The sequence below is a fragment of the Molossus molossus genome, unplaced genomic scaffold, assembly GCF_014108415.1.
Source record: "Molossus molossus isolate mMolMol1 unplaced genomic scaffold, mMolMol1.p scaffold_m16_p_13, whole genome shotgun sequence".
NCBI lineage: Eukaryota > Metazoa > Chordata > Mammalia > Chiroptera > Molossidae > Molossus > Molossus molossus.
In genome coordinates this window covers 10,381,706-10,403,240 of record NW_023425348.1, presented here as the reverse complement: position 1 = coordinate 10,403,240, position 21,535 = coordinate 10,381,706, and the positions used below count along the sequence as shown (strand labels likewise).

Below are 21,535 nucleotides of genomic sequence, written 5' to 3'. Positions count from 1 at the left end.
GAACAAGACCTGAGTCAGTGAGTGAGCAGGCAGCGTCGGTTCAGGGCGGTCCCTGCACGTGCCAGGCACAGAGCCAGCTGCCCTGCAGCCGGGCTCTGCTGGGGTCAAGAGTCATTATGTGATCATGTGCACCTTCTCCTGGCACAGCAGGCTGTGAGGGCAGGACAACCTAGGTTCGATTCTAGCTTCTTGTCCAGTGACTATAAGCAACTACAAACTGACTCTTATTTTCCACATCCGCCAGCAACTGTTTCGGTTGTGAAGAGGAGAGTTGTAGGAGAGCACCCGGCCTTTGGCTGGCACCCCGTAGGCACTCAATAAACAGCAGCCAATATAACAGCACTTGACAATATACTAAAAGTATTTTTCTACATAGCTATGTGATTCTCAGAACCATAATTTTTTTTTAAAAAGAAGATTGTTATTTTATTTCTTTTAATCCTCGCCCTGAAGATATAATTTTTAATTGATTTTGTAGAAAGGAAAGGGGAGAGAGAAACATCCACTGGTTGCCTCCCATACCTGCCTTGACCAGGGATCAAACCTGCAACCTTGCAATGTACAGGACAACACTCCAACCAACTAAAACCATAATTTTTAAAGGCCACATAATAGCCTACTAAATGCACCTACTGACACCATTTTTTTTTTATACTCACCCGAGGACATTTTTCCATTTTTTGTTCAGATAAGAGTGGGAGGGAGAGAGAAAAACATCGATGTGAAAGGGACACATCGAGTGGCTGCCACCCGCACAGCCCAACCAAGGCCATGGACAAACTGCAACCGAGGTACATGCCCTTAGCGGGAACCAAACCCGGGTCTCTCCGGACCACAGGCCGATGCTCTAACTGCTGAGCCAAACCAGCCAGGGCAACACCATTTTTTAAAAGCTCTTTTCCGCCCTGGCCGGTTTGGCTCAGCAGTTAGAGCATCGGCCTGCGGTCCGGAGAGACCCGGGTTCGGTTCCCGCTAAGGGCATGTACCTCGGTTGCAGTTTATCCCCGGCCCTGGTTGGTTGTGCGGGTGGCGACCACTCGATGTGTCCCTTTCACATCGATGTTTCTCTCTCTCTCTCTCTGTTCCTCTCTCTGAACAAAGAATGGAAAAATGTCCTCGGGTGAGGATGATATAAAAAAAAAATAATAATAAAAAATAAAAGCTCTTTTCCTATGGACAGACTTGGCAGTAGCCTCTTATTTACTGTGATAAAGTAATGTACACACATTTTATTTGTTATATTGTGGGAATTCTTAAGTCAAAGGGGATTAACATTTTCATAGATCTTGGATATATTTCCAAATTCTTAACAAAAAAGCTATATATCTATAATGACTCCAGCAATGTATCAAAACTGTTTTTACTGGACTTGAACCTGCACTGGATATTAAGGTTTCTCTCTCCCCCTCCCTCCATTCTTTCCCCATTGTTTTAATCTATACCCTCTGGAAACAAAAAGCAAACACTTCTGTCTTGTTTACTGAGATACTTATCTAGTGGTGCCTTAAGGACATTTTTATTGATATTGTAATAAAAAGTATCAATGCTTCAGCTGTAATGTTTACTGCAAATAGTTTCCTCAATCTGCTGAGTCTTCTTTTTCTGGTTAATGTTTTGATATGATTTATATTAAGTTTATCTACAGTCAAGTCTTTCACTATCACCCTTAAAAACCTTTCGTTATGGAAAATATCAAACATATGCAAAAGTAGAGAGAACACAAAGAACCTCCACGTCCGGCACCAGCTACAGCAGTCATCTAACTTACGCCAGTACTACTCCCGTCACTCCCCTAACCACTGCCTCGCCATCCTGATTACTTTGAAACAAACCAAGGATACAGGGTTTCGTGTAGAAATATTTCAGTGTGTGACTCTTAAAAGATTTTAAAGATATATACCCACAATACCAAATTCTACATCCCTCCAAATTAATAGTAATTATTTAATATTAACAAATAATATATTCAAATTCAACGTCACAAAATTGTTTTACAGACTTCTTCAAAACCAGGACCCAGTTTCTCTCTTTTTTTCTTTATTGATTTTTAGAGAGAGAGGAATGGAGAGGGAGAGAGAGAAATATCGATGAGAGAGAACATGGACTGACTGCCTCCTGCACATCCCCTCCACTGGGGACCAGGCCCACAAACTGGGCATGTGCCTTGACCAGGAATCGAACTGGCGACCTCTTGGTGCATGGGTCGACAGTCAACCACTGAGCCACACCAAGCGGGTGAATTTGTCTCTTAAATCCCTTTTAATCTACAGCTTTCTCCTCCCTCTGTCACCATCTCCTAAACTTAGTATTATTTTTTTATCCTCATCCAAGGATATTTTTCCACTGACTTTTTTTAGATAGAGTGGAAGGGAGGAAGGGCGGGAGAGAGAGGGAGAAAGAGAAACATGGATGTGAGAGAGACAGATACATCGGATGTCTCTCACGCAAACCGGACCAGGGCTGCAAATCGAACCTGCAACCCAGGTATGTGCCCTTGACTGTAATCGAACCTGCAACCCTTCATTCCGCAGGCCGACGTTCTAACCGCTGAGCCAAACAGGCCAGGGCCCCCAAACTTATTTTTAAGGAATGTAATTGTTCGACCTACAGCCTGGATTGTGATGTTTACATTCTTGTGGTGGTGGTGAACCTGTTTGAGTATTTCCTGACATATGGTAGGTAAGTCTACATTAGGGTTTACTACTTTGGCAATACTTGAAGGGCAGTATTGACTATAACTTGAATATTTGTTTTATTTTATTATTATTTTTTTTATCCTCACCCGAGGACACTTTTCCATTTTTTGTTCAGATAGAGTGGGAGGGAGAGAGAGGAAGAGAGAGAGAAACATCGACGTAAAAGGGACACATCGAGTGGTTGCCACCCGCACAACCCAACCAGGGCCGGGGTCAAACTGCAACCGAGATACGTGCCCTTAGCGGAAACCGAACCCAGGTCTCTCTGGACTGCAGGCTGATGCTCTAACTGCTGAGCCAAACCGGCCAGGGCTTGAATATTTGTTTTAATCATGATTATTTTTCTTTTAATGTTTTTCAAAGTAATTTTCGATCAACAAAAGAGTTGCAAAGATAGTTGAGTATTGCCACCTATCCTCCACTTAGCTTCTTCCAGCATCTTACACAAATAAGCATGGCACATTTGTCAAAACTAAAAAATTAAGGCCTGGTGTGGCTTAGTGGTTCAGCGTCGACTCATGCACTAAGAGGTCCGTGGGTCGATTCCCGGTCAGGGCACATGTCCCATTTGCAGGCTTAATCCCCAGTAGGGGGTGTGCAGGAGGCAGCTGATAGATGTTTCTCTCTCAATGATGTTTCTCTCTCCCCTTCTACCTTCCTCTCTCTCTAAAAATCAATAACATATTTTTTAAAACAAACTTCTTTAAAAAAAAAAACTAAGATTGCTAAACACCATCAACTAAAATAGTTTATTGAAATCTCACCACTTTTCCCACTAATGTCGTTTATCCGTTCCCAGAGCTAGACCAGGATATCATGTTGCATTTAGTCTCCTCAGTCTCTTCCAATACAGGACAGTGTCTTGGTCTTTCCTTATCTTTTATGACCTTGACATGTTGTGGTCAGGTGTTCTGGACAATGTCCCTCAGTGTGGGATTGTCTGATGTTTTCTCATGAACAGACTGAGGTTATGGACTCTTCTGGAAGACTACCAAGGAAGTGATGTGTCCTTGCTTTATCAGGGGACACATGATACCGATATGACTTATTACTAGTGATATTAACATCAATAACTAGGTTAAGGTGGTGTTTTCTACAGTTTTCCACTATAAAGTTATTTTTTATTTATTTATTTTTTTAATCCTCACCCGAGGACATTTTTCCATTTCTTATACAGATAGAGTGGGAGGGAGAGAGAGAGAGGAAGAGAGAAAGAGAGAAAGAGAAACATCGATGTGAAAGGGTCACATCGAGTGGTCGCCACCTGCACGACCAACCAGGGCCGGGGACAAACTGCAACCGAAGTACATGCCCCTAGTGGGAATCGAACCGGGGTCTCTCCGGACCGCAGGCCGATGCTCTAACCGCTGAGCCAAACCGGCCAGGGCTAAGGTTATTTTTCTTTACATTAGAAGCGAGACATTAAACCCAGCCCATATTAAAAGTGGGGGAATTAAGCTCCACCTGTTGGAGAGAAGGGTATCAAAAGATGTGTGGTCGGCCCTGGCCGGTTTGGCTCAGTGGTTAAGAGCTTCAGCCTGCGGTCCAGAGAGACCTGGGTTCGGTTCCAGCTAAGGGCACGTACCTCGGTTGCATTTGTCCTCGGCCCTGGTTGGGCTGTGCAGGTGGTAGCCACTTAATGTGTCACTTTCACATCGATGTTTCTCTCTCTCTCTCTCCCCCCTCCCACTCTATCTGAACAAAAAATGGAAAAATGTCTTCAGGTGAGGATAAAAAAAAAAAAAGATGTGTGGTGGTATACGAAAACCACCAAAGCTAATTCACAGGGAAATACTTTGAGGCTGGGCAAATACACTGTTCCTCCTTGGTCCACTTATTTCAGTATTTATCAATGAATCTTGTCTACAAGTAACTATTACTATGGTGTTCTAATCATAATTTTCTTTTCTTATTAAAATTATTCTGTAAGGAAGATATATCCCTCCTCTCCTACTTATTTATTTATCCAATCATTTATTTACAGCAAAATGGAATTCATAAATATTTATTTTATTTTTTGAGTTATAAACCAGTATCATCATTTATTATGTTGCTCAAATTTTCCAACTCTGTATTTTGGGTGCTCTGTCAAATTTACTTTTTTTTTTTTTTAAATCCTCACGTGGGGATAGTTTTCCAATTATCTTCAGATAGAGTGGGAGGGAGAGCGAGAAAAACATCAATGTGAGAGACACACATAGACTGGTTGCCTCCCGCACAACCCTGACTAGGGCTGGGACGAACCGCAACCAAGGTAGGTGCCCTTGACCGGAATCAAACCTGAGACTCATTGGTCTGTGGGCCGACACTCCAACTCCTGAGCCAAACAAGCCAGAGCTCAAAATGACTTTTTTTTTTGCATTTACCTTCAGATAGAGCAGGAGGGAGAATGGGAGGAAGAGAGAGACACATCGAGGTGAGAGAGACACATCGACTGGTTGCCACCCACACGGCCCCAACTGGGGCCAGGGACAAACTGCAACAGAGGTACATGCCCTTAGCGGGAACCGAACCCGGGACTCTCCGGTCCACAGGCCGACGCTCTAACCGCTGAGCACATCGGCCAGGGCGCAAACGGACTCTCAGTAGTCCAAATTAATATCATCAAGGAGACAAACCAGAAGCGCGTCTTCTCCGTGACGCGCTGAGGACACATCGCGCAGCGACGTCCCCGCCACCCATTTCCCCTTTAGTTTGAGCACCTCCTTGCTTTCTCACACTACACGATGCTTCAGGTTCATCTCTGTCTTTCTTTGTTCCAGCCATAGATCAATCATTTCTCCAAGGAGCCCGTTTCTCTCACTAGAGAACTATATTTAAAAACCAATTCTGGGTATATATTTTATTTTTTTTATCCTCACCTGAGGACATTTTTCCATTTTCTGTTCAGACAGAGTGGGAGGGAGAGAGAGGAACAGAGAGAGAGAGAGAAACATCGATGTGAAGGGACACATCGAGTGGCTGCCACCCACACAACCCAACCAGGGCCGGGGACAAACTGCAACCGAGGTACGTGCCCTTAGCGGGAACCGAACCCGGGTCTCTGAGGACCGCAGGCCGACGCTCTAACCGCTGAGCCAAACCAGCCAGGGCTATTTTATTTTATTTTTAAAATATTTTATTAATTTTTAGAGAGAAACATCGATGCAAGAGTGAAACATGGATCAGCCGCCTCCTGCACACCCCCGACTGGGGATCGAGCCCACAGCCCAGCCGTGTGCCCACCTGGAATCAAACCAGTGACCTTTTGGTGCAGGGACAACGTGCAGCCAACTGTGCCACACCAGCCTGGGCCTGTGTGTACATCTTAATGTTTAGTGAAGTTAGTCCTTCCATACTATATTAAGTTCTTTTTTATTTTAATATTGATATCTATTATATAAAAATACATTCCAAAAGATACTATTTACATAAAGTTTTAAAACATGCAAGAGCATAGCTGGTGTGGCTCAACGCACGCACCAAGAGGTCACCGGTTCAATTCCTGGTCAGGGCACGTGCCCAGGTTGTGGGCCCAATCCCCAGTGGGAGGCATGCAGGAGGCGGACAATTGATGTTGTCCCTCATCAATGTCTCCATCTCCCCCTCCCTCTCCCTTCCTCTTTAAATCAAAGAAGAAAAAAATGCAAGAAACACTGTGTGTGTGTGTGTGTATTTTTAAGCCTCATTTGAAGATATTTTTCCACTGATTTTTTGATACAGTGGGAAGGAGGGAGGAGAGAGGGAGAGAGAGAGAGAAAAACACTAATGTGAGAGAGACATCAGTTGATTGCCTCTCGCATGACCCTTCCGGGGCTCAGGCTTGAACCTGCAACCCAAGTACATGCCCTTAACCAGAATCCAACCCACGACTGTTTGATTTGCAGGCCAATGTTCTAATTGCTAAGCCAAACCAGCCAAGGCAATAAACATTTAAAAAAACAATATATGGTATTTCTTGCCCTGGTCAGTTTTGCTCAATGATTAGAACATCAGCACACAACAGAGTGTCATGGGTTCAATTCCTGGTCAAGGGCACGTGCCTGGGTTGCAGTTTGGTCCCCGGCCCTAGTCAGGGTCATGTGGGAGGCAAACGGTCAAAGTGTCTCCCTCACATCAATGTTTCTTTCTCTTTCTCCCCCACAACTCCCTCTCTATCTGAAGATAAATGGAAAAATATCCTTGGGTAAGGATTTTTTTTAAAAAGTTTATTGAGGTAACATTGGTTAATAATAGTATATAAGTTCCAGGTATACAACATTATAATCTGACAACTGTATACACTATAATGTGCTCATCACAAAAAGATTACATATAAGTAGTATGTAAATACATGAAAAAAATAATAAAACCAAATTTAGGATAATGTTTTGGGGGTGGAGAGGCAGAGAAGAGAAAGACATATGCTGGGTAAGGGGTACACAGGGAATAGTAATTGTTTTAGCAATGTTTTATTTTTTTAGTGTGTGTGGCAAATATACTGATGCTCAAAATATTTCATAATATTTTTAAAGATATAAACAAATGAGGAAGATTAATTAAGAATAATCAAGTAGTTGATCCATGTAAGAACAGCTGGGAAAAACCTAACTACCGCCCTGGCCGGTTTGGCTCAGCGGTTAGAGCGTCCGCCTGCGGTCCGGAGAGACCCGGGTTCGGTTCCCGCTAAGGGCACGTACTTCGGTTGCAGTTTGTCCCCTGCCCTGGTTGGTCGTGTGGGTGGCAGCCACTCGATGTGTCCCTTTCACGTCGATGTTTCTCTCTCCCTCCCACTCTATCTGTACAAAAATTGGGAAAATGTCCTCGGGTGAGGAAAAAAAAACAACCTAACTACCACTCAGAATAAACTGGTTGATACACTGGCTTTTTAAGCCTGGGAAGAAAAACAGGGAGAATGCTACACAACTATAAAGAGTATAAACAGGCCCTGCCTGGTTTGGCTCAGCGGTTAAGCATCGGCCTGCGGTCCGGAGAGACCCGGGTTCGGTTCCCACTAATGGTGCGTACCTTGGTTGCAGTTTGTCCCCGGCCCTGGATGGGTTGTACGGGTGGCAGCCACTTGATGTGTCCCTTTCACGTGGATGTTTCTCTCTCCCTCCCACTGTATCTGAACAAAATATTGAAAAATGTCCTCGGGTGAGGATAAATAAATAAAGAGTATAAACAGAATCATTAAATACTAAAACATAAAATTCCGAGAACGTAAAGTCATGGAGACTTGTTATTTCAAAGAGGTAATATGGTCGGAAACATACAAAAGTTAAATATAGTTACTATTAAGTGATAACAGTTTATTAAAAGGAAGCTAAAAATACTGAAGAAAATAAAGTGCTAAAGAAAACAACGGGACACGGAGAAGACAAAGGGGCCAGCTGACAGCGTTCCCATCTGCTAACCCAGGGCGACTTGAGCTTCAAAATTACAATGGTTTACAACCCACTGAATAAGAACCCACAGGTCTATACTGTGGACAATAAGAAATGGGTCCTGGCCGGTTTGGCTCGGCGGTAGAGCGTCACGTCGGCCTGAACACCAAAGAGTGGCAGGTTCCGTTCCAGTCAAGGGCATGTGCTGGGTTGCAGTTTAGTCCCCAGCCCCGGTCGGGGTAGTGCGGAGGCAACCACTTAATGTGTCTCTCTCGCATCAATGTTTCTCTCTCTCTTTCTCCCTCCCTCCCACTGTGTCTGGAGATAAATGGAAAAATATCCTCAAGTGAGAATTTTAAAAAAGTAAATATATAAGAATTGGTTTAGGCCAACACTGCTTTTTTTTTAAATCCTCACCCGAGGACATTTTCTTTGCATTCATCTTCAAATAGAGCGGGGAGGAAGAGAGAAACATCGATGTGAGAGAGACACATCGAGTGGCTGCCACCCACACGACCCCAATCGAGGTACGTGCCCTTAGCGGGAACTGAACCTGGGATCTCTGGTCCATGGGTCGACCCGCTAACCGCTGAGCCAAACTGGCCAGGGTGGCCAACACCATCTTAACCAAGTGATCGAAGTTAATACAGCAGGTCCTGGAATAACATCACTTCTTTCAATGTTGTTTTGTCATGTTAATGAGACGCTGTAGTAACTTAACTCTTGTTTACATCTATTAGCCTATAGTAAAATTGGTTTCTTTAGCCACCATTTTGCTTAAAGTCACAGACCCTATTGATGATAACAAGTGAGGACGTAGTGTATTTACCAATGACACAAACCAACATCATGTGCCCATGTGATGCTTTGACGATATCACTTCATTGACATGTCTGCTGAAAATGCATCTTCTGAATCTTGACTATGAGGAAAAGAGATAAACTCAAAACTGAGGAACTCTACAAAATGAATGGCCTGCCGTGGCTGGTTTGGCTCAGCGGTTAGAGCATCAGCCCAAGGACCAATGGTTCACAGGTTTGGTTCCCAGTCAAGGGCATGTACCTGGGTTGCAGGCTTGATCTCCAACCCCAGTAGAGGTTGTGCAGGAGACAACTGATTGATGTGTCTCACTCACATTTTCTCTTTTTCTCGCTCCCTGTCCCTGTCCCTGTCTACCAGTCTATCTAAAAATTAATGGAAAAAAATCCTTGAGTGAGGAGTAACAAAATAAAACAAAAAATGAACAGCATATACTATTATAAACTGTCAATTTAATGAAATACAAAGTCTATGAAATGTTTCACATTAAAAAGAATAAAGAGATACAACAAATAAATGCAATGTATGATTCCAGACTGGGAAGAAAATGGATCTAAGGAACATTATTGGGACAACTGGATAAGTCTGCATATGGTTTTGAGATTAGGTCATGTATAATATCAGTGTTAAATTTCCTGATCTTAATAGCTATACTGTAGTTATGTAAGAAAATGTCATTTTTCTTGGAAAACAATGAAATAGTTAAGAGTGAAGGGGCATGATGACTGCAACTTATTCTCAAATGGTTCAGAACAAACAGTATTTTGAGTATATATACAAATAGATACAGATACAGTAATTAGGTAGATATGGCAAAATGTTAACTGGCAAGACTAGATGCAAGGGAGTTATTTTTTAAAAATCTGTATAATTTTGAAATGACTTCAAAAGACGTTTAAACACTTACAAAAAGAATACTGTAGACATTGTTATGTCTTAAAATTAACAGAGAGCAATTACCATGCTTTCAAAATACTCCTCAGTTCCAACATCAGATAGGATTAGGCATGAGTTGTCTAATGTAAGGTTTTATTTACAGTAATAAACTACTGTTGACCATTACAAACAGCGTGCTGCAGCTTTGGTCAAAGGCACTCGGACACGGAGGTGGCGCCTCGCGCGAACAGCCGCGTGCACCCTCTTACCTGAGACATCCATCTGTCATCTCCTTGGACGTCCTCCGCTGCATGTGGAATGGCTGCTGGGTTTGCGTCTCCTTGGCTCATTCTACACCTGAGGAAACAACGTCTGTGTCACGTTTCATTCCTTACCAGGGATATTTATGTGTTACCATTTACTTAAATATTACATGCCACGGCTTTAAACAATAGTTTAAGTTTTGTTGTGGTTTTGCATAGAAACAAACAACTGAACTTCATTTTCAGCAGAGATGAATTCCAAGACACAACTGCTTAAGTCCATAAATGTCTATCATCACTAAACTTCCAGGCAGGTATGAATATCATTTAGGAACAGTGCATTACATTAAAAAAAATCTGCTCCAGTTGGCTCAGCAGTTAGAGTGTGTCCAGACCAGAGAGTCATGGGTTCAATTCCAGTAAAGGGCATGCACCTCAGGTGGGGTTCATCCCTGGCCCTGGTCGGAGTCATGCAGGATGTAACCAGTCCAGTGATACCTCGGTTCTCGAACATAATTCGTTCCAGGAGGACGGTCGAGAACCAAATTGTTCGAGAACCGAAGCAATGAAACCCAATAGGAAATCATGGAAACTGGATTAATTCGTTCCAAGCCCCAGAAAATGCCTATTTACTGGCCTAATTTGTATATAATATGTAGAAAAACATAAGTCTCAACAAGAAATAAAAGTGTACAGTATGTCTAAAGGTTAAATTCAGTGTAAAGCGTGACTCTCTCTGCACTCACACTGATGACGCGAGCAAGGCGCGCTGGGCCGAATGAACGCCATTCGGCTCAACTCGGCTCATCTCGGAAGTTCGAGTTCCAAATATTTGTTCGGATTCCAAGACAAAAGTTTCTCGAATCTCCTGGTCGAATACCGATTTGGTCGAAAGTCAAGGCGTTCGAGAACCGAGGTATCACTGTATCTCTCTCACACTGATGTTTCTCCCTCCCTTTCCCTCCCTCCCTTCTACTCTCTCTCAAAAAAAAATAAATAAATAAAAATCAATGGAAAAATATCCCTAGTGAAGAATAACAAAATAATAACAACACCACGTAATAACAACAACATGGTCTACATATTATGATAAAACTGACCACAGGCTTTGGCCCTGGTTCTTGACAAACCTTTACAATAACAACAACATGTAATAACAATTAACAACATGTGATAAAACTGACCACAGGCTTTGGCCCTGGTTCTTGACAAACCTTTACAACAACAACATGTAATAACAATAACAACATGTGATGAAACTGACCACAGGTTTTGGCCCTGGTTCCTGACATTTCACTAGGTATTTTGACTTATGACAGGTCTCCACTAAGTTCATTAATGGCATCTGATAGTGAAGAAGAAAAAATAAGTGAAATTCAGAAAAATAAGAAATTCTAGAAAGACAAATAAGTAACCAGACTGTTTCAACTAACAACTGAGAATATAGTACATACTAGAGACATTAGGCCCAAAAGGGCACTGGGCAAATGCAAAGGGTGATGAAAAAGAGAAAAATCTAGGGTTTTGTAGCTTGTAAAAAAGGTCATAGTCATATCTTTTTTTCTTCTTTTGCCATTCTCAAATACAACTAAACTTTCTTGGAAAGAGGCCTGAGTTTTACCATTAATTATATAACGAAATTAGCTCAGTTCTAAATGATACTAGGTCTAAAAAAATTAGGCCCAGGTTTAGGCCCATATCTGACTGAAGATATAAAACACCACCCCGGTGTATATATTTTTTTAGATTACTAAAATTTGCAACTACCAGAGAAAAACGGCTATCAATGAAGACTATATGTGTTATGTATCCAATCCTCACAAAAGTGGTGCAAAATGAAGAAAACGAGGGTCAATTTAGGTAATTTGCACAGCGAGTGATTGAAATTAGGTTTGTCTGACCCCACTAATGTCACATCTGGCCCACTGATCACGAAAGAACTCATGGTGACTCCCTAAAGGGGGCCATTTCATTCAGAAGACATATCTAAATACTACACGGAACTAAAAACATCAATATACAAATACAAGAATCAGAAGAACTACAAGATAAATATGCATAGCTCCACGCAGACTATACATGTTATCTGTTTGGGGTTTCACTGTCTAAAAAAGGTAGGGAAAATTAAAAGATGCATAAAGAAAAAAGAAAAATGATTAAAGGAATTAGAACAAATAGCCATATAGAATGGTTTAATCTTGGGTTTTTGCTTTTGTTTTTAAACCCATAAAACATCTATAGGTTCTATATAAAAGTGTCTTTAGGTCTCGGTTCAATTTTAGATTTAAGCCTGGCTATTCAGGTTAAATATGACATAATGTCTAATAATAGTTTTAATTTAAAAAGTACTTTTCTTCCCTGCTAATCAAAAGCTCTATTGGCCTTAAGACAGACAAAGGGCAACCAAGTCTTCCCATCTTATGGATTTCAAAACTGGACACATAATGTAAAGAAATGTAACAACAAACAGCTCCATTTTCTTTTCTTTTTTTTTGTTAATCCTCACCAGAGGGATATTTTTCCATTGATTTTTAGATAAGAGTGGACGTGGGGGAGGTGGGGACATCGACTGGTTGACTCTCGCATGGGCTCCTACTGGGGTTGGGGATCAAACCTGCAACCCAGATACGTGCCCTTGACTGGGATTGAACCCGAGGAAACAGCTCCACTTTCCACTCACTAACTGAAAAGGTCTATTTCCTGATTTTTAAAATAGGTTTAGAAACCTAACCATTTCATTAGTTTGTTCTATTTTCCCACCTGGGGAAACACTTAACAGGTATTTTGAGGCAAAAGTTAACTTAGGCAGCACCACTGGAGAAAAAGAGTCTGTCCTACTCTCGCTATTATATAATTGAAACTCTTTTACTGGGGCCCTGGCCGGTTTGGCTCATCAGTTAGCGCGTCCGCCTGCGGTCCAGAGACCCGGGTTCGGTTCCCGCTAAGGGCACGTACCTTGGTTGCAGTTTGTCCCCGAACCCATTGGGGTTATGTGAGTGGCAATCAGTCGATGTGTCTCTCTCACACTGATGTTTCTCTCTCTCTCTCCACCCCCTCTCCCTCCCGCTCTATCTGAAGGTAAATGCAAAAAATGTCCTTGGGTGAGGATAAAAAAAAAGGAAAAATATTGAGTGAGGATTAAAAAAAAAAAAAAGAATGAAACTATTTTACTGGGGATTGTTTATAGAGCAAGAGTGACAAACTGTCAATATGAAGTACCTCCATAACAATACGCATTCAAATCCACCCCTCACTGCTTACGGCCGAGCAGGCAGGCCCTTAAGCTGATTTCAGTTCTTAGGATACCACGTTCAGATTTTGTTGAAAAACTTGCAATTCTGACAACTGGAGAGTGTCTAGAGGAAAGGAGCCAAGATGGTGAGAAATTTGAAAAACTGAATAGTTTAAAAAATGGGTATGTAGAAACTGGATATCTATAGAAAAACTGGCTGGGGAATAGAAGACACAGGGTGTAAACAGCTGTCAGGTGTTCAGAGATTGCTAGGAAAGGCTATTAGGCTTATTCTGCACGTCTCCAAAGATGAAAACGGGCCAGAGTAAGTCAGACTTCTAACAAATATGACTACAAAATGACATGGCCTGTCTCTCAAGGTAGATTCCTCCAACAGAGACCCAAAGAGGCCAGGTTAACACCTAACAGGAAAGCATGTGAGTAAAGATTAGTCCACATTAGTGGGGTTCAAACATTTTTTGTTTTAGAATATATTTAAAATGCACCCTAACATGTGCATTTATTTAGAAGTCAAATATGTGAATTACTGATAATTATATTGCTAACCTACATATTATAACATATACATATTAATAAGGTTTATTTTTCCCTTTTATACATGAAAAAAGTTCTAAATTGTCCCCTGTATTACAACGCATCATCTTCTGCATGCCAGGGGAGGCACATCCTCTACTCTCAAGACCAATGGTCTATGTAAACTGTAACATCTATTTAGATCTAGGACTCATTTTACAGACATGGACTTTCAGAGTTCCTCCAACAGGTAAACCACTAATCTAAAAAATTACAATTAAGATTTGGTAGGAACTTATTATTTACAAGATACAGTGCTAGGGGCGTTGTTATTCAAATAAAAACTAAACCTCAGATTTAGGAAACTCCATGACAGGGAGAGCTGGGATTTAAACTCTGGGTGATACACCTCAAAAGCCTACTACACTTGAGCAAAGGACATTAGAAAACAGTACATAGAACAATGACAAATTCTAACGTACTAAGTCAATTAACTTATATCTTCTATTATTACTACCCCAATTTAATGGCATCCTGATACCCTCAGCAAAATACTTTCATCTTGGTCCTAAACATTTTCATGGGTAAAATAAAAAAGCTGCATGAACAGAGGAACCGAGAAACAAAATGTCAGTTGTTGGAGGCTACCAGGCAGGTAGAACTGAGAAGATCACATAATATTTCCAATTAGCTAGTCTGTTTTTTTATGAATACAAGGTCACCTTTCTTCTTTCTCTACAAGGGCGAAGTATCTGAACAAAAACTTGTTTCTCTGTATCTTCAGACACTTGGATTCTGTATTATTTTGACAAATCAAAATCTTACAATAGAAAGTCGCTTTCAGTTTTACAGATGCCTATAGTTTGGTAACATTTTTATTTTATTTTATTAATTTATTTATTTTTCCCTTTATTGATTTTAGAAAGAGAAGAAGGTAGAGGGAGAACGAGATAGAAACATCGATGAGAGAGAACATCAATTGGCGGCCTCCTGCATGGCCCCCACTGGGGATTGGGCCCACAACCTGGGCATATGTCCTGACCAGGAATCAAACCAGCGACTTCTTGGTGCATGGATCAATGCTCAACCACTGAGCCACGCCAGCCGGACATGGTAACATTTTTAAACAGCAGGTAAAGAAAAATAGCCACAGCCCTGGCAGGTTTGGCTCAGCGGTTGGAGTGTCAGCCCTCGGATCAAAGAGTCGTGGGTTTGATTCCAGTCAAGGGCATGTACCTCAGTTGCAGGTCGATCCCGGGCCTGGGTTGCGGTCATGTAGGAGACAACCAGTCGCACATCAATGTTTCTCTCCCTCCCTCCCTCCCTCCCTCCCTATCTGAAAATCAATGGGAAAATATCCTTGGGTGAGGAGTAAAAGAAAAACAGCCACAAACCCATGCAATCTCCTTTTTAAGAACCAGGATGGAAATGTACCACCTAAGGGACTATGCATTTAAAAGATCCAAACAATTTGGGAGTTAGATAAAATAAACTGTTGTATTCTTTCCAATAAAAATGAAGAATTACTAAAGAGCTATCTAAAGAACAGCCTGTGATAGGTCACAAAAAAATCTGAGTGATCTTGGGTTTCTCTCTCAGGTAGAGAGCAATACTGTAACATGGTGGTCAAGCTATAATCAATAACACACCAACAATCAATCAACACACCCCGGGAGGGATCTGACTCCCACTTCACTTTACTGATTCACAATAATCTCCCCTGTGCAGCATTAACGTCTGAGATCACAAGCAGCAGGTTCAGCTAGAAAACCCAGCCTCACGGAGATCAGACCTGAAGAATACAAGTTTTGTTCACTGACCAGGAAAGTCTCTACCAGGGAAGCTTTATTGTTCATCAAACGAAGTTTTCTGGGAAGACGAGGAGGAGGCTTGCACAGCACTATCCAATTTTCCTGCATTGTCTATTTTCTCTACCTAACTTGGACTATGACAGCATAACTCCAGAATTTCCATACTGCACAGTGCAGTGGGTCTAGTCAGAAACCTGTTCCAACAGAGAGCGATCAATTCTCAAGCTGAGCTGGATGTTTCTGTAGTTGAACCAGGAAACAGATGGAGGGGGAAAGCCACGCTAAGAATGAAAAGATTCTGAATGTTTCCACTCTGACTTTAGACTCGACCTTTTGTTGCAGAGGCAGCTAGTTGGCAAGATTATTCTGCAGGGGAAGGCAGGCTGCATCCTGAATACCCTGCCTCACCAGCCCATCCATAATTTATATCAAATGCCCAAGCCAACAAATTAAAGCAATGATTTCCTCCTCCTCCCCTGCTCCCCAACAAGGAAGCAACCTTTATATCAGAACAATGTGCCCAGGAGAAGAATCTAAATACACAGGCATATCCAAGGCAAAAAAGGCTACTCAAAAGTTCAGGGGAGCCTGGCTGGTATAGCTCAGTGGTTGAGCATCGAGCCATGCACCAAGAGGTTGCCAGTTCGATTCCAGGTCAGGGCACATGCCCAGGTTTGGGCCAAATCCCCAGCGGGGACATGCAGGAGGCAGCCAATCAATATTCTCTTTCATCAATGTTTCTCTCTCTCTCTCCCTTCCTCTCTCTAAAATCAATAAAGCCCTGGTCGGTTTGGCTCAGCGGTTAGAGCGTCGGCCTGTGGACCAGAGAGACCCGGGTTCAGTTCCCGCTAAGGGCACGTACCTTGGTTGCAGTTTGTCCCCGGCCCTGGTTGGGTCGTGGGGGTGGCAACCACTCGATGTGTCCCTTTCACGTCTATGTTTCTCTCTCTCTCTCTCCCCCTCCCACTCTATCTGAACAAAAAAATGGAAACATGTCCTCGGGTGAGGATTAAAAAAATAAAATCAATAAAGAAAAAATTATTTTTTAAAAAGTTCAGAGAAGATAATCATCCTCTGTACTTTCTCCTTCCTCCTTCTCCACTCCCCCAATTAAAGTTGTACAAAATGAGGTCTTAGGGCCAGGTGGTCTTCCCTTTCTCTATGGGTAAACTCTATAAAGAGGCCACATTTCAAGAGTTTGGTTTTCTTAAGGTTTGTCTGTAACGTACGGAAGGCGACGCTGGGACGGTGGGAGCTATGGAAAGCAGAACAGTGAGTCACCAAGCAACAAGCATATCACAACCCTGTATGTAGGCCAGAGGCGCCGATCTGGTCAACGGACATGTAGCCGGTAAAAAGCGCCCAAGAAAACCCGCCACTGGTCGGCTTAACGAGCTGGCAGACCTCGGGCACATCAGTCTCGCCGGCTCCATCTCCAACCTGAAGCGTCGGGCTGGAAAGCCCTCTAAGAAACCATATGTTGGGTCGTAACAGCCTCTGCCTTTTTAAAATAGATTAGAGGAATAAATGGAGAAGTTGTCAAGCGTTGAGATTTTTTCCAACAAAAAACGGGGAGGAGAAGGTGCCCAAGCAAAACGCAACAGAGTAGCTAACTGTCCTGGACCCGCGTGGAGGCGGCTCCGGCAGAGGCCGGGGAGGGAGTCGGGGTGCGACGCCGGGGATGGGGGGAGAGCAACAGCTGAGCCGGGACGCAGACCTGCTGCAAACGGTGCGGGCGGGGCGGCCGCGGGCCGGGGCGCGGGGCTGCGCGGAGGCCTGGGCGGGGGGCGGCCGCGAGGGCGGGGCGCCCCGCCACGGGGTTCCTCCGCGCGGACAGGCGGGGCGCAGCGCGCGGCCAGCGGCTAAGGAGAATCGGCAGGTTTGGGGGTGGGGAGGCGGGCGAGGGGCCGGGGGTCGGGGGACAGCGACGGCGGCGGGGAATCGACGACAGCGCGCGCGCGAGGCCACCCCAGGGGCGGCGGGGGGAAGGGCCCGCTGGGTGGGGGAGGGGAGGTCGCGGGCCTCTCACAATAACAAACCGCAGCCCCTTCCAGCGCCCGCCCCGAAGGCACCGGCGCCCCGCGACGCCGAGTGCACTCACTCAGGCAAGGGTCCGAGCAGGCCCAAGTGGCTGCGGCGTCTGCGGCGGCGCGGCTGTCGCTCGCTCAGTCCCGGCGGCCCCACTCCGGCGCGTCCCTCCTCGGGCCAGAGCTCCAGCAGCAGCGCCCCCACTTCCGGTTCCCCCGCCACTCAGGCCGCTGGCTCCCGGAAGTCCCGCCCCGTCCTGCCCGGCCGCGGGCGGCTCGGCGCCGCGCACGTTCCCTCTGGCTGGCGCTCGCTGCGGGCGCCCTGCCGCGGCCCGCGGGGCTCCCCGCTTTGTCCGGGGGCCGGCCCTCCTGCTGCTTGCGGACTGCGCGACGTGGGCCCGTCCTCCCGCCAGCCGCGTCCCGCAGTCCTCGTTAATGTCACCGCGGAGTGGAGATGACACTCGGGACAATGCGGCGTGACCTCACGCTGACGCCATTCCCCGCGCAGCCCGCCGACCGCCTTCCTCCTCCAGCCGGCCGGGCCGGACCGGGCCGCTGCGGGGGGGGGCGGGGACTGAGGCCCGGGGGAGGCGCGAGCCCCTGCGCCCACGCGTGCAGTTCCGCTCCTGCGATGAATGCGTGGGTGCGGGGCTGCCCCAGGGGCGTGGCGAGCCACAGCCTTTCCCTAATGACCCACCCGGCTAGGGGAAGACGTGCAGATGCAAAGTCGACACGGGAAAGGATTTCTGCAATGATACAGAAACGCGGGGTCCGCTAAGGGTGAGAGGAGGGGCTGGTGGAGCAGCGCTGGGAGCTGGCCCTTTAAGGATGCAAGGGATTCCTTCACACCTGTGCGTGGGATCCAGGAGGGATCCAGGAGAGCCTGCCCGCGCTCGGAAAACGATCGCGGGATTTGATCTTGCTGACAAGACCCGTTAAGAATACTATCAAAACCCGGGAGGGTTGATATATTCAAGATATATCAAGTTATTTTTTCGGATCACCTGTGCTGGTCCAGTGGTACTACATTTTTTTTTTTTTCTTTATTGATTTTAGAGAGAGAGGAAGGGGGAAGGAGAGATAGAAACATCAATGGGAGAGAACATCAATTGGCTGCCTCCTGCATGCTCCCCAATGGGGATTGGGCCCACAACCTGGGCATGTGCCCCGACCAGGAATCAAACCAGTGACCTCTTGGTGCATGGGTCTATTCTCAACCACTGAGCCACACTGGCCAGGCAGTACTACATTTTTTGAAACTTTTTTTTAAATTGATTTTCTAGCCCTGGCCGGTTTGGCTCAGCGGTTAGAGCGCCCGCCTGCGGTCCGGAGAGACCCAGGTTCGGTTCCCGCTAAGGGCATGTACCTTGGTTGCAGTTTGTCCCCGGCCCTGGTTGGTCGTGCGGGTGGCAGCCATTCAATGTGTCCCTTTCACATCGATGTCTCTCTCTCTCTTCCTCTCTCTCCCTCCTACTCTGTCTGTACAAAAAAATGGAAAAATGTCCTCGGGTGAGGATAAAAAAAAAAAAAATTGATTTTCTAGAGAGAAACATCTACCTGAGAGAGAAAATTCATCCCTGCCCTGACCTGGAATCAAACTGGTACCTCTCAGTCCTTGGGACGATGCTCAGTCCACTGAAACACACTGGCCAGGCAGTGGGACTAAATTTATCACTCACATATAATCCAGAATAATTTTGTCCTCAAATAAAGTGATATTTACATTGCTAGTTTACCTTGGAATTTTCTTGCAGAAGTTCACATCGTATATGGCACACCAGTAAGTGCTCAGGAAATGTTTGTTGGTTTAAGTGTTTTATTGAAAAGAGTTTGTGTTTGGAAAACTCAAATGATGGTATAAAGAGGCAGCCCCAAAATATATTAATAGCAGAAGAGAAGTAGCTTGAATTATTCTCCAGGGATAAATCTATAGAATCTGGCATTTCCCCAATTTTAATATTGAGCACATTTTAACATAATTACTTATTTTAACATACTGTCTTCCCTCGTAAATTCTGAGCTAGCAGGGACCTTGTCCTGTGGATTCCTAGTACTTGGCATGGTGCCTGATCCACAGTAGATACTCATCAAATACTGCTGAGTGAGGAATACAATGATCAAGGGTTGACTGTGTGCCTGTGTGGAACCATGGCCTGTCTACTTTCTTGTGGTTTGTTTGTTTTTTTCCCCAACTTTTTAACTGAGGGACATAAATAAGGAAGATATGCCCCTAGGAAACACTAGACCTAGTTAAGCTAGCCTCTGCAAATATTTAAATACCTTTATGGTTTAGGCGGTTTTTCGTGTTTTGGCAACATCTCAGTGTCATTGAACCCTGAACTTTATTGAGAGCTTGTCTCCTGTTGGAAAGGATTCTTTTAGAATTTTCATAACTTCAACTTTTTTTTTTCTGTATTGAGTTTAGAAAGAGAGGAAGGGAGAGGGAGAGAGAGACAGAAACATCGATGAGAGAGAACATGGAATGGCTGCCTTCTGAATGCCCCCTGATTGGGGGATTGGGCCCACAACCTGGTCATGTGCCCTGACAGGGAATACAGCTGGTGCCCTCTTGGTGCATGGGTCAAAGCTCAACCACTGAGCCACACTGTCAGACTATAACTTTAACTTTTATATTTCAGTTAGTAATTCTTTTTAAGGTAACTTTTGTGTATGGTGTGCATTGAAGGACAAAGTTAATGCTTTTGAATATGGATGTCCAGTTGTTCTAACACTATTTGTTCAAAAGGTTTTTCTTTTCTCCATTGAATTATATTGGTCCATTTGTTGGAATACAATTGGCTATATATGTGTGGGTCAGTTTTAGTCTCTATATTCTGTTGCATTGATCTCTATATTTACACTAATACTAAACTGTCTTAATTACTATAACTATATAATTACTCTTGAAATCAGGTAGTATAAGTTCTTTAGCTATCTTCTTTTTTTAATTATTATTTTTTTATTCATTTATTTTTGTTACAAATGTTTCTCCTTTTTCCCCCATTGACGCCCTCCTCCTGATCTCGCCCCCGCCCCACCCCCCAGCATTGTTGTCCATGTTCATGGTTACACATACATGCATATAAGTTCTGTGGTTTATCTCTTCCCTCCCCCATTTCTCTCTTTTGAGGTTTGTCAGTCTGTACCCTACTTCTGTGTCTCTGGATCTATTTTGTTCATCAGCTTGTTTTGTTCATTATGTTCCACAAATAAGTGAGATCATGTGATATTTGTCTTTCTCTGATTGGCTTGTTTCGCTTAGCATATAATACTCTACAAGTCCCTCCATGTGGTCTCAAAGGATAAGAGATCTTTTCCTGCATAGTACTCCATTGTGTATATGTACCACAACTTTTTTATCCACTCATCTACTGATGGACACTGGGCTGTTCCCAGATCTTAGCAATTGTAAATAGTGCTGCTATGAACGTGGGGGTACATATATTCTTTCTGATTGGTGTTTCAGGCTTCTTAGGGTATATTCCTAGATCACTGGGTCAAGTGGAAGTTCCATTTTTAACTTTTTGAGGTAACACCATAGTGTTTTCCATAGTGGCTGCACCAGTCTGCATTCCCACCAGCAGTGTACTAGAGTCCCCTTTTCTCCACACCCTCACCAGCACTTGTTTGGTGATTTGTTGATGGCTTTAGCTATCTTCTTTTTCAAAATTGTTTTGACTATTCTAGGTCCTTTACATTTCCATACACAATTTATAATGAACTTATAAATTTCTACAAAAGACCTTTTAACATTTTGATTGGGACGCACTGAATCAATAAATCAGTTTGGGAAGAACTGACATCTTAACAACATTGAGTCTTTCTTTTATTTAAAAAGAATATGTTTTTATTGTTTTGGGTTTTTTTTTAGAGAGAGAGGAAGGGAGAGATGGAAACATGTATCGGCTGCCTCCTGCACGCCCCCCTACTGG

At 44.0% G+C, this 21,535-nt stretch overlaps 1 protein-coding gene across 3 annotated transcripts in view; it reads right to left on the bottom strand.

Moving 5' to 3' along the window:
* Positions 1-17,794, bottom strand: part of PAFAH1B2 (platelet activating factor acetylhydrolase 1b catalytic subunit 2) — a 28,641-nt gene extending 10,847 nt beyond the window's left edge. The window contains exons 1-3 of one of the 3 annotated variants that reach the window (XM_036257906.1): positions 13,219-13,374; positions 11,264-11,344; positions 10,006-10,093 (exon numbers count right to left, since the gene is read on the bottom strand). In XM_036257906.1, the coding sequence (XP_036113799.1) occupies positions 10,006-10,086 (81 nt within the window). In that variant the 5' untranslated portion in view covers positions 10,087-10,093; positions 11,264-11,344; positions 13,219-13,374. Of the gene's footprint in view, positions 1-10,005; positions 10,094-11,263; positions 11,345-13,218; positions 13,375-17,677 lie in introns of those variants that run through there. The other 2 variants (XM_036257907.1, XM_036257905.1) reach the window with 2 other exon arrangements.
* Positions 17,795-21,535: the final 3,741 nt, after the last annotated feature.